We start from the raw sequence: 18,888 nt of genomic DNA, 5'->3' as shown, positions 1-18,888 counted from the left end.
TTACCAACTTTGATGGCTTCCCAGTTTGACATTCATGAGAACTTGACATTGATCAATGCTTTCTAAACTAGAAGATTGAAGACTCCCACGTTTGTTTGGAGAGTCAATTCACGAGGCGTGCCAACTACCCTCGCAAAAAATCAGCACTAGGAGGACACTATGGGGGCCCGGGGTGCCACAAATGCACGAGAGAGGCAGTGTTAGGGACTCAACGTATATAAGGCCTTGAAATGAAAGCTGCTTATCACAAAAACAACGACAAGCACCACCATTTCGCCTTTTCGCCCATTCTCAATCGCTCCCTGCTCATCGTCTTCCACGCCGGTTTTCCTCCCGTCTTATCCGCACTTGTAAATGCTCACTTTCAATTTTCGGTGTGCTTTGTGATCTTAGGTCTGGGTTTTGGTTTGCAATCCTTGGGTGCTGTGCCTCGCAGCATTGCCGTGCCTTTGTTTGTGTGTGTGTGTGTGTGAGAGAGAGAGAGAGAGAGAGAGAGAACTCCTTCATGTTCTGATTGATCTCTGCATGTCTGGCTGGCATCCTCAGCTACTGAATTTGTGGCAGCTCCCTCTCCACTTTGGGCCGTTTCAGGTGAGTTTATCCTTTTCCTTTGAAAAGAAAAAGAATTTCGGTGTTTTCCCATTTAGCTACGTCTTTTGGAGCTTTGTTTTAAAGAAACGTTGGTTTATGCCACTTATTTCTGAAAGTTTAAGCGTTTCCAAAATCACAACATTCTTACAGACCCTTAAACAACAGTCATACGGTTCATCTTCCCGTGTCGCATCAGGTAGGAATACAATCTTCATGCAGCGTGGGTTTTACATTTGTTTCTCTGGATGCAGGTCTCACGATACTAGTGTCGAGCTTGACTTTATCCAGCCATTCGCTGTTTCCTGAGCATCGAGGGGGTTTCGCTTTGAAATTCTAGGTCGCTCTCCCATCATGTAACCAGACACTTCACAATTCAGGATGGAGCCAGATGAAGCAGACAATTCCGTTCCCGGATTGGAGACTGCATCTTCTACAGCGGAAGGCTCAGTAATGGAGACTCTATCGTTACCAGTACAGGAAGGAGCGACAAAAACAGCAGCTGCGCCAGTGGAGACTCCGTCGTTAGCAGTACAGGAAGAAGCGAAAGAAACAGCAACAGAATCGCCCTATGACGTCCCGTTAGGGGAGACTTTAGAACCCAAATCGCAGGAATCTTCGCGGACAGACTCAGGATTAGTAGCAAAGGTTCCATCTTCGCCAGCAGAAACAGCAGCACCCAAGATTTCGTTCCCAGAGGCAGTGGAGCCAACTCATGGAACTCCATTGCTAGAAACACTAAAACTAGGGGTGGAGGCTTCCTTCATAAACTCTTCTGAAGCAGTAAAAGAGACCGTGTCGCATAATGTTTCCAAGTTAGCATTGGAGACTCCAATAGCAGTCTTGCAAGCACCACCACCAGTAACGGAGGACAGGTTGACAGCACCTGGCGCACCAATGGAGACCACAGCATTGACAGTTCCAGGACAATTGGTAGAGATTATTAAGTTAGAAGCTGCGTTAGATACAAAGCCACCTTCTTCATCACAGCTTCTGTCAGTAGGTTCTACTATATTACCCTTGCCATCATTTTCAAGCCAGACTGCAACACGTCCCATGCTCTCGTCAACAGCACCTGAATCTACGTCACAGGTTCCATCAGAGTCTTTGTCTCCTGTGACAGAAGAGCCGTGTTCTGCTGGTAGCCAGATGCTTGAGGCGGTGGTGTCTCCAGGTGCCATTGAGCCTGGACCTCCATCTTCTGTGGATACCCCGTCTATGGCAGTTGAGCTTGTTTCTTCCAGTGGGGTCAGCTCAACGACACTTATTTTAGAGTCTAAGCCTTCTTCTCCACTAAAACCCTCTATTTCCTCAGAACCTGTGGTTTCTCCCCTCAATGTGCCTTTGCCTACACAAGTTGATGAGCCTAGACCTTTCGATGTCATAGCCACTGCCTTGTCAAAGGAAACCTTGCAGTCTGATACTCGGGGGCCTGTAGAGGAGCCACGGTCTCCTGCTTTTGCTGACTCCATTCTTGCACCTGCTATTGAACAAGAAGTGCAGGATGCAGTTTGCCATGTTAGTCCTGAATCCCATTTGGAGCCCTTACTGCCTGCTAGGACAATGGAGTCTTCTGTTCTGGTTGACCAACCCCTGGAACCAGCATCTGCAATTACGGCGGAGGCCAAAGCCAATGATTCATTACCAGCTGCTGCTGATCCCAGCAGTTCTCATGAACTACAGCTTCTATCATCTTCAGATTGTGGGTCACTTCTGGAGCCGGCACCTTCTACTGCTACTGCAGAAGCTTGTTCTTCTGGTGTGGCTGCGCAAGCCTTACAGCCTGTTGTTGCAATTGCAGAAGTCATCTCTACGAGTGTCGCGGAGCAAGCCTCAGAGCCTTCTGTTACTATTGAAACAAAGGAGGTCGTTAATGATTTGTTACTCGCTTCTGCCGTGGGTTCCAGTAGCTCTTATCAAGCAGAGCCTTGGCCCAGTGCTGCACATGAACAAATGCCTGCCTCTGGATCGAGGTCCTTGCTTTCCGTGGCTGATGCTGCAGGTACCTTTGGAAACAATCGGGTCTCCTCAGTTGTTGGAGAAACGGTGCTGGTTGTTGACAGATTAGGGGTTCCATCTCCCACCATGCATGTAGTAGATAAAGACTTGCCTGGTATGTTTTCCATCTACTATTTGCATGCATCATTAATATTGATCCAGATGCTTGAGCGTTTCTTTTCAAGCATATTTTTTCATACATTGCACCATTGCAAGATAGAGTTGAACATGATTTATCTTTTGAAGTGATGGGTTGAGCTTTTATTTTAAGGTGCAGCGAGCAAGTCCGAAACTACCGATGAGCCGAAAGAAGCAAATAAAGATGTACGAGAGCTTTATTTTATGCAATCATGATGCACCTCACAAGCATGTCGATTCTGCAGAGTCAATAGCACCTTCCAGCAGTTGTGATCTTTTGCTGATAAACCATTGTCAACAGGGGTACTCAGAGACCATGCATGCCGGAGGCCATGACTTGATGGGCCGAAAGGTTAGGAAAAGGTTTGGAAGGAAGTATTTTGAAGGTGAAATTATCAAGTTTGATCCAGAACTGCAATGGTATAAGGTATTTCTTTGACACAATCCTGTCTGAACGTGCTTTTTTGTATATCTATGGGTTTGATTTTATCAGGCACATAACTATGGTTGAAATTCAGAAAGGATGGTCCTGTTTGCATCATCCGATGCATGTGCAGCCTTGCAAAAGCAAGAATCTCTAGCAAATCCTAACCTGCGAGCTAGCTTTTTCCCCTTGTGCAAGAATATGGCACATAGGTCTACGAGCATTCCATGCCTTGTGGATGAGCTACTCTTGAATAAGACTTTCTAATGGATCAATCTTTCATGCAGCCTGCAGTCCCTGTTTTTTTTCCTGAAGTCATCTTCATCTCAAGCAAAGAAGGATAAATTTTCAGCTTGTTCATTTTAGATTCCTAGTTTTTGGATTAAAGACTTTTAGGTTTATTGCTCTCTCTTTGCTCCAGGGTTTTTGTTAGAAAATACAGGTCAGGGTTTAGGAAATACTTTCTTTACTAAACAACCTGTGCGGGTGATAAATGTAGGTTATGTATGAAGACGGGGATGAAGAAGAATTAGATCCGAGGGAGATTAGAAAAATATTATATTCTCGCAGTGGTGCAGAGGAAGAAAGGCCTGCAAAGGAAAGGTCTCGATGGTCTAGTGGTACCTCTAATAATGTGAAAAGGTTTCTTGCTTATACTTTAAGATGTCTTTTCCCTTTCCCCCTCTTTGCACTGTGTTTTGTAATTGTAATGCTTTAAATTCAAATACGGATTTCACTTCTTCTTGAGTGCAGGGGCCTTAATAAGTCCAAGAGACTTGGTGCTTTAGGGTCTTCACCCAAATCTAGTGACCAAGCGACTGTATCGGAGGAGAATCATCAGATACAAGAAAAGTTAAGGTTGAGGGGACTACACAAGCGAAATGTGATAGACACATCCAATGAGGGTGGTGCAGAGCCATCTGATGAAATTCACCTCTCTGAGAGCACAGATCAGGCATCAGAAGCAAAATCTTCTGACTCGCAGGACGAAGGAGAAGTAGAAAAATGCACTGGTTCGCGCAGAAAAGTGAGGGGCAAAAGGCGCAGGTCAGAGGATTCTTCAAGGTCTGGAAAAAAAAGAAAATTTGGTGGGAAGTCTGATGTGGAGGAGGAGTTTCCTACTTCCGAGTCAAGGCTTCGTGGCAAGCAGAAGGCGGAGTCAGTCTTAAAAAGTCAAGAAACTCCGGGAGAGCATAGGATTGCTACTAGAAGCTCTACAGGCTCTTTAAGTACTCACATTAGTCCGTCCGAGGGACATTCTTCACCACTTTTCAAGAAAGTTCAAGAGGATCTCCAAGATAAATCGAAAATTGAGAGTCTTTCTTCACGTGCGCTGTCTCCTTTGGGAGGAGGCCCCAAATTGATTGGAAGGAAGACCAGGAAGGATTTTGGTGGACAGTTTTACAGTGGGGAGATTATTGGTTATGATTCCAGGGCGAAGTATTACAAGGTGAGTGCAGTAGTGAATACTATTGTTTTCTAATTTACTTTTGTGCTGGTTATACTTTTTCAATTCTGTTTCTGATGTGAGAAAAAGAACCACAGATCAGACTCACAGCCATGAACATGGCATATTCCAGGTCCGTTATGAGGATGGGGATGAGGAAGAACTTGAATGGGATGAGCTAAAATCTACTTTGATTCCACAAGAAGAACAGCAGCAGGTGCTGGCTTTAGAAGCTCCTTATCAAGCAGTGAGGAAATTTTCAAAGCGCCGGTTAAAGGAACATTCTAGAAGGATTCAGACCCCTAAAGGCAAACAGGGAGCTCTTATTTTGTACGACAGTGGAGCAAACAATGGGGAACTTTCTAGCCCTACAAGGTTTGAACCATTTCAAAACATGAGAATTTGCGCTTTGTGGATTGCTGTTTCTCTGTTTCATAAGTCCTGTTTTAGTTTGAAAGTGGCAGCTTGCTCATACTTACATTTTATTGCAGAAGATGGAGGAAGAAAATTCGTACCGCATCAGTCAGGTAAGTGCTTCCTTTTTCACTGTTGCCATAAGAGGCCAAATTCTTCCAAATCATGGGATTCTTTCTTTGACCACTGGTGCGGCAATATGTTGCCAAACCAATTTAGCAATTCTGTTTCCAGTTTAATGATCACTGTTTCCAGTGTGATGATGAAGGGAACTGAAGATTGGACTGCAGCTCCTGTAACTCCTCCAATGGAAGCTTCTCCCCCTCGTCCCCTTGCTGCTGCCCGATTTGCTTCAGCAAGTGATGCAGATATTTTTGAATATTTTGGCTGGGGTGAAGTTGTTAGTTTTGAGAAATCAAAGTGTCCTGAGTTGCGAGCTGCACGTTTACTACCTACATCTTCTCCAGTGGTTCATTTAGCGGTAAGAAGCACTTTTCTAGTGGGTCAACCTGTAGGCAGACATAGCGAGGCTTTTGAACAAGCTTGCCAAACAGGTGGCACTTTGAAATGTAATAACCACTTTGCATATGGATGCCTAGTTGTAAGAAAGCGGCTAAATACATGACAGCTGTCAATCTTGGGTTGCACTAGTTTCATGAGCAAAATACTTATCTCTTTAAACAATTTTATGTTTTGTTGCATATTTCTGTCCGTCTCTCTCCATTAGAGGTGAGCACCATTTGTTTAGGTCCCATTTTATTTACACAATTAACTTTGAATTTTAGAAACTAAATTTGCAGTCTTTTTCCATTTACACTGAAAGGAAATAACTTCAGACATAAACAGTCGTGTTTATGTCTTAAAATGAAATAGATTTAGATGCTCGTTTGGGAGAGACTAAAATGAAATCATTTAGACTTCACAAGCAGTTGTAGCTTGAATGAAGAGAATTTGGACTACTTTTTGATTAGCCTTCTCCTTTAGTGCTAGCCTTCGTCATGGCTGAGTCTGCCTTTCACCTCCAGAGTGCCGACAGAAAGTCAGTATGAAGACTTTGTATGAATGGATGCTCAAGTATGTGTGGGTGTGTGGATTTGTATGTGTGAGAGCATAGTTTTATACTATGGTCTACACGCATTGTTGGGCGCTGATGACGTCAGTGGGGATGTCATAGTAGCTAGTCCCTGCTATGTGTGATGGAGTTTATGGTTTTCAACCTTATGAGTGACTATCATGAGATTGAAACTGCACTATGTTGTGTTTTTAGAGGATGAGTTTGGGAATGTTCCTGGATTCATGTAGGTATAAGGGATAAACAGTTACGGTCATCCAGAATCCACAGAGAGTAGAGTTTGGAGAGGATAGAACACTGAATGGCATGTGGATAAGCCTGATCCCTGCTGTATTTTTATCTAGTTCATGAATAGGAGGTGCAAAAGAGTGGGCTTTTCCTCCGTAGATGCCATTATGTAGGGAGAGGAAAGGCGAGGCATGGCTTGTGAGGGGAGAGTAGTGTGGGTGGGTTTTGAAGCCTTGGTTTCATTGCCATCATCTTGTCACTCTCCTCTTTACCTTGAACTTAATATTCTCTTGTACTTCCTCTTTTTCTTCCCTTCATCCTTTCCTAGTCGAGAGACAATTACTTTTCCCAAAAGGCATAGCTAGAACTATAGCTCTTGTAATACTAGCCTTCTATCTTTCATGTCGTGGTTTGCTTGTAAGAGGTTCTACCATTGTCACCGTAATCCTTCCTTCTTCTTCTTCTATTAGCTATAGCTGACATGCACTGAGGACTTGCGCTTCGACATCTTCATTACGTTCCCCATCATCCATGCGCTCCTTTTTCATTTGGGATGTAGATCCCTTCTTGACTGGAGGGGCCCTTGTAGGACATCTTGCACCATCAAAATATTCAAGCATTATCTTGAATGCATTTGATTTGCCTCTAGAGTATGAAATTTGTTCCATACATGTCTGCAGGGGTTCCAATTTGATCCTAAGTTCTTTTAATTATGATGGTTTTGGAGGTACCATCATGACATGTTCAGCATCTTTTTTTTCCATGATTATTCCAACTACAATGCCACCATTTATCTTGCTTTTTTGGAAGAACGGTTCATCATTTAGCCCACTCTACAAGGTTATCTCAATGAGCTTTCTCTGCATAACCCAGATGTGGGAATCAGCTTGCAAATATTTGTGCTAGTTAAGGGTTTGGAATATCGATCACTATCTCCACATTTGCAGATCCAATAAGCAATGAATTTCTTTGAGGGATGCCCAAGTTAGAAGATAACTGACATTTCTCAAGAAGAATTTTTTTAAAATGCAAGTTGAGTCTAGGTGGTTATGAGACAGGCACGACAAGAATACAGGGTTTGAATTGGAGGTCTGGAGAGGGAGATATGGTCAAAAACGAAATTTATGTGTAATGAATATCTTGAGTGGAGGAGGTTAGTGGATGATGCAGGGTTAGACAATGCAGAAGTGAAGGAGATTTTTGCAAAAAGCAAAACTCAGCCAGAAGCCAAGTGCACAGACGAGAGCAAAGCCATGTAAATGATAAGATTTTAGAAGTTGGAGAAGGTGATGGGTTAGAAGAGAGAGACAAGGTTTTGCAGGTTTGGCCTAAAGCAGTTAAAAAGTAGGAAAACAGAAGAGTATAAAAGCTTAGTTACTAAGGAGCCTATGCACATTGTGTCATGTGGTAGTCTAGGTTAATCAAAAGGTGTAAAATGAAGGCAATGATTAGGGTAATCTTAGATTAACTAGGCCTTTAAAAATTTTAGCCCACGACTGTTTATCCTTACAAGTAATCAAGTCAATTTAGAGTCGAACATCATGAGATTGAACCTGCACTATGTTGTGTTTTTAGAGGATGAGTTTGGGCATGTTCTTGGACTCATCTAGATATATGCTTCTGCCGTATCACTGGACATGCAAATTTCACATTGTGAAGTTTTCGTCCATGTTGCGACCTGCTGGTATTGCGATAATTATTTCTATCTTGAGTGGTGCGTTGCCCTATCAGCTAGCTTTAGATGCTCGCGTGGGAGAGACTAAAATGAAATCGTTTAGTCTTCACAAGGAGTTGTAGCTTGAATGAAGAGATTTTGGACTACCTTTTGATTAGCCTTCTCCTTTAGTGCTAGCCTTCATCATGGCTGAGTCTGCCCTTCACCTCCGAAGTGCCGATAGAAACTCAGTACGAAAGCGCTGATGACGTGGATGTTTGTTGGAGGTCAACATCTCTTGATGTCACTGTAGAGAGACATGGCCTTGCTTGTTGGTGTGCCCGCCCAGCGAGTGAGGCTAGCGTAGGTAGAGAGAGGGCTTTTGTTGTGGGTGTGCCCGCCTGTGTGAGGGTAGATCTACTTGCGCTGGCAAGTGCGTTTGGGGCAAGAGACTAGGTCCCAACAACCCCTCGTATAGGGTGTTGGGTTGGCCCTATCACCAGGCGTGTTCGGCCATTAGGCGGGGGAGCCAATCCCTTTCTAGAGCTGTGTAGCAGCCTTATTGTAGAGCAGTGTGTTCTTTTCTTCGATCGATGGTTGGTCTAGATCTAGATTAGAGTAGACTAGATCGCCATAGTGGAGACGATTTGAATTTCTCCAAGTTGCCAATCTAAGCCATGCCCAAAATTCCAAAATTCCCGACTAGTTCCTATTCGGAGTCGGTCCCTGCGCTCACATGTGGTTTCACACTCATTACATTTTCTGAAATCCTACCATCTTCGGATCAGCGAGCAGTCTTCAGTGGTATTGGCACATTGTATTAGTGGGCAGATTGCAGAGTATTGCACATTTGCACTTCACATTGTCACTGTTGTAAAGCTTTTAATCAGGCTATTTTCTGGCATTTGTGCACATCAATTTAATCAGGCTATTTTTTGGGATTTGTGCACATCAATTTGAGCCTTGTAAAGCATCATGAGGGGAGGGGGGAGGCACCATATAGTCCCTAGCCCCCCCAGTCAGTCAGCCTGCTAGGACACTGACCAGCTGCACATAAGGGGCCGACCCCACTGCTGTATGTGGGCCGACCCACCTCTAGGGCTGTCCTATAACAAGGCCAACCAGGCTGCCTCTGCCCCCATAGAAGGGGCTCACACTTACCTGCATATGAAGGCTGAGCAACAGCCCTCTAGGGCCGACCTTGTAAGAAATTGTAGATTTACTATATTTAGAAATGTGCTAAGGAACAGAAAGGAGATTGAAATAGCAGAGAACAAGGAATATTTGTATTGCTTGAGTGTCTGTAGTCATCCATACAGTTGGGCCTCTCTTATATAGAGAGTGAAGAGTCACATGTGAAAAGGTGTGTACTCCAAAGTCTATGTGCATGAAGAGGTGTGTACCCCTTGTGAAGGGTGTGACCCTTGATGAGACGGTACATTACAATGGTAGTGTCTCTTCAATAGAATGTCTCTTGTGAAGGGTTGTGCCTCATAGGAAGTGTCCCGTCAAAAAGGCATACCCTACCAAATAAGACCCTGGTGGAGATAATGAACTAATGTAGAAAATATCACAGATTCTGAAAATATTGTTGTAATATGTCAGAGCATTTCCTCCAAAACTTGGTTGACTCTTTCAGTCTGGCCATCTGATTCTGGGTGGTAGGCGGAACTGAACAGTAGAGTTGTACCCAAAGATTCGAACAAAGAAATCCAAAAGTGACTGGTGAACTTAGGATCTGTGTCGGAAACGATATTCTTGGGCAATCCATGGTCTCGGAAGATGTGTTGTATGAAGAGTTTGGCGATGTTCGGAGGCTGTGCACTTCTTTTGCAAGCAACAAAGTGTGCCATCTTTGACAATCGATCAACAATTACCATAATATGAGTGTTTCCTCTGGAGGATCGTGGTAGTGTTGTAATAAAATCCATGGAAATACTTTCCCACCTTTCAGTTGAAACTGGAAGAGGCTGAAGAAGTCCTGCTGGAAGTCGTCGGCTTGCTTTCATTTGTTGACAAGATAAGCAAGGTGTAACCATTTTGATGACGTCGCTTTTCATCTGAGGCCAGTGGTATGTTGCACTGAGTAACCTGTAAGTCTTGTTGATGCCTGGATGGGCAGCATAAGGAACTACATGATGCTCTTTTAATAAAAGACGTCCAACATCCTTGTCATGTGGTACATAGACGCGATCTTGATAATACAAAAGGTCGTCCGTATAAGAATAGGATGAGAAAATCTTCTGTTTGGAAGTCGTAGGTTGATCTTTCGAAAGAACTTGTACTGCTGTACCGAAGTCTTTATCATTGAGATACTTCCCTTTGAATGAATTTGGAACATCCACAGATAATGTAGAGATTACCATAGCTGATGCTAGAGTTAACCTGCTGAGAGCATCTACAACTACATTGCGTAGTCCTGGAATATACTCAATGGTCATGTGAAAGTTGGCTAGAAACTCAACCCAGCGTGCTTGTCGAGCGTTCAATATTGGCTGAGTAAAGATATACTTTAGAGAGTGATGATGTGTCTTTACCATCGAGTCGGCTCCCATGAGATAATGTTTCTAAGAGCGATAAGCATGTACAATGGCAAGAAACTCCTTATCATAAATTGGGTATCTGGTTTGGATATCGGAATGTTTATGGCTGTCAAAAGTAATAACTCTGCCTTCTTGCATAAAGATTGCTCCTGTAGCGATGTCGGAAGCGTCGGTCATGACCTCAAATGGAAGGTTTGGGTCAGCAATAGCCATAACAGGTGTGGTAGTGAGTGCTTGCTTGAGTTGTTGGAAACTATACTCTGTTTCAGGAAGCCACTGGAAAACTGTCGTGCTTTTCAATAACTCAGACATCGGAGCTGCAATCTCGGAAAACTGATAGACCTTTGTATGGTAGAAGTTTGCCAATCCGAGAAAAGAGCGGACATCATGAACATTCTTAGGAGTAGGCTAGTTTCAGATTACCCCGACCTTCTTGGGATCCATAGAGATGCCTTGAGCTGAAATAACATGTCCCAAATATTCGAGTTGCGTTTTGAAGAACTCACTCTTCTCAACGTTGATGTAGAGAGAATTTGCACAGAGAACTTAAAAAACTTGGTTAAGATGTTGTTTGTGCTCATGTAGGGATCTGCTGAAAACGAGGATGTCATTGAGGTAAACGATGACGAACTTATCGAGGAAAGGCCTGAAGATGTCGTTCATTAGTGTCATGAATGTGGCTAGGGCATTGTTTAACCCAAAAGGCATGACCAAACATTCATAGTGTCCATACTTTGTTCGAAAAGCTATCTTGTACTCATCGCCTTCTCGTATGCGGATTTGATGATAACCTGAACGAAGATCAATCTTTAAAAATTGTGTTGCATGTAGAAGTTGATCGAAGAGGTCATCAATGCGAGGCAATGGATACTTGCTTTTGATAGTGAGCTTGTTGAGGGCTCGGTAGTCGATGCAGAGGCACATTGACTTATTCTTTTTTCCCACAAGTAGTACATGAGATTCGAAAGGGCTGCGACTGGGCCGAATGTGACCTTTGTCAAGTAGTTTGGTCACCTGTCTTTGGATTTCTTCATTTTTAGTGTAAGAAATCGATAAGAGGTTTCGACGGTGGATTACTGTCGGGAATACGTTCGATTGGGTGATCCACTGGTTGTCGAGGTGGCAATTCTTGTGGAAAAATATCCAGGTAAGGCTGGAAAAAAGGTTGGTTGAGGTACTCAGGAGGATCCTTTGTCGGTGTCTCCTCAACTGCCGTAACCAACATAAGTGAAGATTGAGGTTTACGAACCCACTTCTTTACTTGTGCGGCGGAGGCGATTGGAGTTGAAGGAGAGTCCCTAGAACCAATTAGCTCAATAAGTTTTCCGTGGTGGACAAATTGGATAGTATGGATGTGAAAACTGATTGATGGATCGTAGTGGTAGAGCCACTTTTGTCCGAGTATGACATTGTACGGCATGATGTCGAAGTTCAACTTGTCCGTATAATGTTGGATGCGAAAGGATAGGTTTTTGATCGTGGTGTTGCACAAGAAGGTAGTTCCATTTGCGAGCTCAATCTAATAGTCCATGGGACTAGGATTGGTGGTCAACCGAAGTTTTTCGATCATAGAACTAGCTAGGAAATTATGAGAGCAGCCACTGTCGATGAGGATAGTGACTGTTGTTGCTCGAATCAATCCTTGGACGCAAAGTACTTGAGTGGCATGGAAGGTTAGGGATTGCTGGCAAGGCTGATGTGGATGCTATTTGCCATTCGAACGGTTTTGCCTTTCTTTTCTTATGCTGGGGTAGCATCTTCTGTTTGGGAAGTGCTAGGTTCCATATTGGAATTTTGCTTTGGTTGCTTTGGACAATCGAACCATCTATGGTCGCCCGTGCAGATGGCACAAAGTCCTTTTGTGCTAGAGTTGTTCTTCTTGTCAGTGGCCGCACCTTTATGTTGGTGATGACGGTCATGACTTTGTGAAGAGGAAGAGGCGCGATCCTTGGAGAAGTGCTTTTGTTGGGATCCAGCATACGATTTCTGAGATTTGTTGGGATCTTGAGACTATCGATGACCTTGATTACTAGAGTTTTTCTGAACTTTGAGTTATCGTGAGGGCGATCACCCTTGGCCATAGTAGAGTTTTGTGTTCTATTAGAACTTTGCTTCCTTGTGTTTTGGAAATCTGTAATGTGCTCTGCGTAAGCAATAGCGCCAGATGTGGTGGTGATGTTTGCTTTGAGGACATCAATGCGTAATGAGGGATTTAGGCATGAGATGAAAGCATGAAGGCAATCATCATCAGTTACACCATCGATCTCCAGTTCCAATGTGGTGAACTGAGAGATGTAGGAAGACAGGGAGCCCGTTTGCTCCAACTGGCGAAGTTTTGAATGTGCTTGGAAGTCCGCATTGGCAGGTATGAACTGCTTACGGAGCACGTGTTCAAAACGTTCCCAAGTTAACACATTTTTGCCGTCCTTTAGGTGTCGTTACCACCATAGGAAAGCTGTATCTTTGAGGAGGGAGGCTGCCAAGGCAATCTTCTTGCCTTCAGTGAGGTCGACAGTATCAAAGTACATGCGCAATTTTGTGAGCCATCGGTCAACTGTTCGGCGATTTCGTTGACCAGTGTAGGCTTCCGGAAGTTTAATGTCAAGTCTTTTAGTTTTGGAAGCTTGAAGTAAGTGGTAGAGGGCACAGAGTTTAGTGTTTTCTACCTCTGGTGGGAACGAGTCCACATAGTCATCCGGTGGCGTCACGTCATCCTTTGTATGTGTGGTACTGCGAGAATCCTGGAGTAGTTGGACTTTTTGGACCAAGTAGGAAATGCTGTCTTGAAGCTGAGAAATTCGAAGTTGAAGTAGTGCTTCGCCTTGTATGTTTACTTCAAGGGTCTTTTTGGGATTAGGGTCGCTTATCTCCGGAGAGGCTGCACGCGAGCGTTGCGACATATCTGAGGTCCCTGTGAGAAGAGCACGAGAATGCGCTCTAGTTTGTACCATTCCTGGAGGAAGATCCGGGCTGCTCCCTGAGATTGCTTATGTTGGAGGGGGCAGGCGAAGTAGGATGGAACCACCTATGGAAATTTGGCAAAGGAGGTCCGAATGAGGTAACACTGGTGATGCCAAAGTGGGTGTTATTGCTCGTGAGAGGACAAGAGTAGGATGTAGAGTCCACGGATCTGAGAAAGGATAAGGAGCTGCTGTTGGAAGCGGAGGATATCTAGGAGAAGGAGTGCCTTCAGAGTGTAAATACTGTCTTGGGGAAGGTAAAACCTGTTTCCGGAGGATATCTGGGAGCTGAAGGAGGTGGAGAGTATACTCGAGATGCTGAAGCTGAGGGGTAAAAGTCTCTCCAAAGATGGACAGCAAACTCGTGTGGAATATCGGGTAAAAGTCTCTCCACGTGTCTCGTGAAACACAACGTGGACTGTGCTGAGGAAGTAGTGTAATTGAGGTGCCTCACGCAGAAGATATAGGATGTGGTTTAAATCAGTGGAAGGGCACATGACACAAAAGACCCATGATGCAAAAGCTCCGAAGTGGGCTGGTTGTGCAATCTGAACCCGTTATTGAGTGATAGGTGATGCCTAGGGTGTCCTTAAAGGGGCTGAGGCATTACCAGGGGTTTCCATGATTTAAGGAGAGGGCTTTCATTTGCTGTAATTTGATAATAAGCAGCAAATATCGATGTGAAAGAGACTCCTTAGAATATAGAATGGAAAGAATCCACTTTGCATAGATTAGATCTGCCAATTAGTCGCGTAGAAGGGCCTGAAAATCTCTGTGTGGAGGTCCATTTTGCAGTCTTTGCAAGTCCACATGAATGTGTGAACAAGAAACAGGTGCTTGGCGAGACTTTCGAGGTAGATGGGGTGTTGGCAGAGGTGTTTTGCAGATTGCGTGAAATCTGGCGCACTTTATCCTGCGCTGAAATCCGTGGCCTGGCTAAGGTGGCCTGCGTTGAAACCTGTGGGGTACTAGAAGCAGGACCGGGCTCGGCTAGACGGAAATAGAGGGCAGTAGAGAGCCACTGTTCACAGGCTATGAGCAGCAGGGAACCAGGCTGATTGGATTTGAGATGAAAAGGGCAGCAAGGCTGCTGGTCCCAGGCAGTTATGGCGGCATGAGCAGGAGAGAAATTGGCACTGCAAACTTCTCCAAAAGATGCAGGGCCTGAGTGCAGGAGGAATGGCGAAATCCATACGGCCGTTTTGGAGTGGAAGAATTGACGTGAAATCGCGAGTTGTTCTCGCCCCTTCATTGCAATCAATCTAGCTTGTGTCTTGTCTACACTCTTCTCAAGGTACTTCTTTGTCTTTCAATCTTGTTCTTATTTTACTTCTAGTTTTCTAGTTTCTAGTTCTTCCTTTTATATTCCTACATGGTATCAGAGCCATGTAGATCCCTCTTCTCTCCCCTCAGTCTGCTGTAGCCATAGCCGCCTCTTCTCAGATTTCTGCCCCGCTCAGCTGGTCACCATCATCTCCGAAACGGGCTGCTTCTGTCTGCCCGGGCATTCTCTGCGCCACGGGCTGCTCCTGTCTGCCCTGCCACTCTCTGCGCCGCCATCTCCATCTTCTGCCCGTCTTCTCCATCTTCTGCCCGTCTTCTCCACTACATGGTATTCAGACCGTCACCTCCAGCTGCTGCCGTTCCTGTTCAGGTTGCCGCTGCAGATCTGCCCGCCTCTTTCTGCCCCGCCATCTCTCTGCCAGATCTGCACCACCACATCAGGCTGCCATCTCTGTGCCAGATCTGCACGCCATTGCGCTGCCAGATCTGCTGCGCTCAAGGCGCCATCTCTGCCACATCTGCGTGCCATTGCTGCGCTGTGAGCTGCTGCCCCTGTTCACGCTGAAGAGCCGCTCCATGTTGCTGCCCACGACTTTCTGAAGCTGCTGTCCGTACCTTTTTCTGTTCGAAACAAAGAAGGAGCTGAAGCTGTTCTATCTCTGCCCAACCTGCATTCAGTTCTGCCATCACTTCCTCTTGAAGAGTCTACAAGGTACTGTGCATTGTCTCTTCAGTTTGCTGAGCAGTCTTTTTTTTGTTATCCTCATATCTGCAAACTGCTGGTTCCTCCTGCTTCGATGGGCTGTCACATGCTATGGCCTTGACAAAGTGGTGAGAGAACCGGCTTCTTGGATCTCTTCTGCAATATTGTAAGGGAATAGACACTGCCCTTGCATCTTAGCAAGAGGTAAGACCTTCCCACATGGCCTCTTCCTCTCATTCTCTCATGTCTATCGACAAATTCAATGGGTCCAACTTTCATACTTGGCAAATCAAAATCAAGTGCCATCTTATGAAAGAAGGTCTTTGGGACATTGTTCACCGTGCTGCTCCCGAAGATCCCGACATTGAGCAAGTTGTCACTGCCAAGAACGACAAAGCCTATGCTATCATCTTGCTCGGTCTTGGAGATGATTACATTCATCACATCTCCGACATACAGTCTGCTCCTCAAGCATGGATCACTTTGGATACCCTTTTTGGACCCCGATCTAAAAACTCTAAGATTGCACTTATGATCTCATTCTTTGATCTACATATGCAGGAAGGAGCTACTATAGCCTCTCATGTCAATTATCTTCGCAGTCTTATGGTTCAGCTTGCATCAGTAAAGTCTCCCATCTCCGAAGATATTGCTATTGCTGTGCTTCTCAAAAGCTTACCTGACACCTATGCTACTCTTGTCACTACCTTCAAGTATCACAATAATCCTTCTCTTGAAGGTATCATCAATGCTCTCCAAGAGGAAGAAAGACCTCAACAACGAAAGGTACCTGACACTGCATTTTTAGCAAAGAAAGGAAGTTCTAAGGTAAGAAAGCCTTGCACCCATTGTGGCAAAACTAATCATATGGAGAAGGACTGTTTCAAGGCTCATCCATGCACCATTTGTGGCGGTGATAATCACCGGGAGAGGGACTGCTACTCCAAACCCTCTACATCAGCCCCTGCATCTACCTCAGCCCATGTTGCCGCAACATCTCCATCAGTAGATCCTGCTGTTTCTTCCTCATATGATGAGAAGTGGGCTTTCTGATTACTTCATATTTCTTGTCTACCACTTTGACCACCGATGATGTAGGTCAAGGGGTTCTAGTGTCTTACTCATTCTGCTTTTGGACCTGAGGAGGGAATATCTCCAAGGTCTATCTGTTTGTCTACAGTCAGTCTTCTGTCTATCTAGTCTTGTCTGTCTGTCTATTTGTTTATCAATCTGACTGTGTTTTGTTTCAGATCCATCTTGTCCCTACCCTTGTGGACCCATATGAGGATATCACTTGAGGAGGGGTGTCTCAGGATCTTTGTCTGTCATGTCTTCTATCTTGTCTCTCAGTCTATCAGTCTTTATGTCTGTCTTCTAGTCTTGTCTTTCTGTCTTCCTCCTAGTGTCCACTTAAGGAGGGTGTTGGAGATAAGTGCACACTAAGTGTACTATTACTCTAGTCTACATTTGTCTAGTCTAGTCTAGTCTTTGTGTCTTGAGTGTGTGCCATGTGGCACCTCTACAATTATCCCATAAGCACTCTTGCTTTATGTCTTGTACTTTGGCCCATATATTCATGGGTTACATCATTGCAATCAATCTAGCTTGTGTCTTGTCTACACTCTTCTCAAGGTACTTCTTTGTCTTTCAATCTTGTTCTTATTTTACTTCTAGTTTTCTAGTTTCTAGTTCCTCCTTTTATATTCCTACACAAAGTGCGTGGATATCCTTCCAGCGGAAGTAGATGTATCAGATAGGCGCTAGAAGGTGGGGGCATTTCCTACAGGCAGGAGCGAAATTTGCTCTGATACCACTGTAAGAAATCCTAGATTTACTATATTTAGAAATGTGCTAAGGAATAGAAAGGAGATTGAAATAGCTGAGAACAAGGAATATTTGTATTGCTTGAGTGTCTGTAGTCATCCATACAGTTGGGCCTCTCTTATATAGAGAATGAAGAGTCACACATGAAAAGGTGTGTACTCCAAAGTGTATGTGGATGAAGAGGTGTGTACTCCTTGTGAAGGGTGTGACCCTTGATGAGAGGGTACATTACAATGGTAGTGTCTCTTCAATAGAATGTGTCTCTTGTGAAGGGTTGTGCCTCATAGGAAGTGTCCGGTCGAAAAGGCATACCCTACCACAAAGTGTCCATTCATCAAACCATCCATAAGTCTAAGGTATAGAGAAAGGAATACGTCACAGATCGTGATAGATCTGAGAGAGAGAGAGAGAGAGAGAGAGAGAGAGAGAGAGAGAGAATCTGGAGATAATTATTTATGTTTGATATATAATTTATATAAAATACAAAATTTTTACCCCTAGAAATGTTTCTCGAAACATGTTTCTAGAAACGTTTCTTGTGACACTGTGATCAATAAATGGTCAACTAGAACTTCAACTTTGGAGTATTTACAGCTTGGTGACACCTTTACAAGCGTATGTTTATACTATGGTCTACACCCGTTGTTGGGTGTTGATGATGTCAGGGGGCATGTCATAGTAGCTTGCTATGCGTGATGGAGTTTATTGTTTTCAACCCTACGAGTGACTATCATGAGATTGAAATTCCACTATGTGTTGTATTTTTAGAGAATGAGTTTGGGCATGTTCGCGGATTCATCTAGTTATATAAATCCTCCTATGTGCTTGCCTAGAGTGAAACAATGACTAAGATTTGACTTGGTCAAACCCAAGGCTCACAACCTAACCCATTCAACAGTGATGACAAAGCCCTGCCAGAGGTTTGAGGTTAACTCCCCACCTGTGAGTCCCCACATGAGGACATAGGGTAGGGGAGGTGTCAAGCATAGGATCTGATGTAAGCCACGTACGGGGGCAGAAAGAAAAGCACAAGTTCTAGTGTTGCTGCCATTCAGGCAGCAATGTAGAACTGTAGGAGAAAGGCCTGATTTGAGCTAGTAATTCTCCCTTTTGCTCTCCTGTCTAGCCACTCCTCAAGAAAGATGGTTCTTTCAGGATGTGTATGGAGTATCGAGCCTTGAACAAACGGACAATCAAAAACCGTTTCCCTATTCCTTGAATAGATGACATTTTTATCATCGGGGAGGATCTATGATTTTCAGCCACATAGACCTTAAGAGTGGCTAATGATCGAGTGGTACTTGAAGATATTCATAACTTATGTCATGAGAAGTCTTCAGATATCGCCACTCCACAACCGCTTGTATCTTGGCTATTTGTTGGTCTATGCTCATATTATAGGAGATTTATTTGACATTTGCAGGGATAGCTGCTGCCCTACATGATCTCACCAAGAAGAAAGTTAAGTTTAGATGGACTTCAAAAGAGAAAGAAGCTTTCAAAAGCCTGAAACATGCCCTAACCATTGGTCCCATTCTCATTATTCATGATCTATGAAAATCCTTCTTGGTAGCAGCCGATGCTGGTGGTGATTGCATTGGAGCTGCTTTA

The 18,888-nt window shown here is 44.2% G+C and overlaps 1 protein-coding gene across 2 annotated transcripts in view; it reads left to right on the top strand.

The window, feature by feature from the left end:
• Positions 1-256: 256 nt before the first annotated feature.
• Positions 257-18,888, top strand: part of LOC147886087 (uncharacterized) — a 62,862-nt gene continuing 44,230 nt past the window's right edge. The window contains exons 1-10 of one of the 2 annotated variants that reach the window (XM_087395133.1): positions 257-350; positions 547-591; positions 843-2,701; positions 2,864-2,910; positions 3,026-3,151; positions 3,648-3,790; positions 3,902-4,598; positions 4,729-4,970; positions 5,087-5,122; positions 5,265-5,490. In XM_087395133.1, the coding sequence (XP_087251259.1) occupies positions 970-2,701; positions 2,864-2,910; positions 3,026-3,151; positions 3,648-3,790; positions 3,902-4,598; positions 4,729-4,970; positions 5,087-5,122; positions 5,265-5,490 (3,249 nt within the window). In that variant the 5' untranslated portion in view covers positions 257-350; positions 547-591; positions 843-969. Of the gene's footprint in view, positions 351-546; positions 592-842; positions 2,702-2,857; positions 2,911-3,025; positions 3,152-3,647; positions 3,791-3,901; positions 4,599-4,728; positions 4,971-5,086; positions 5,123-5,264; positions 5,491-18,888 lie in introns of both variants that reach the window. The other variant, XM_087395132.1, reaches the window with a different exon arrangement.

The sequence above is a fragment of the Dipteris shenzhenensis genome, chromosome 24, assembly GCF_047967505.1.
Source record: "Dipteris shenzhenensis isolate YYH24624 ecotype China chromosome 24, Dip_SZ_1.0, whole genome shotgun sequence".
Lineage (NCBI taxonomy): Eukaryota > Viridiplantae > Streptophyta > Polypodiopsida > Gleicheniales > Dipteridaceae > Dipteris > Dipteris shenzhenensis.
This window is presented reverse-complemented; position numbering and strand designations above follow the sequence as displayed.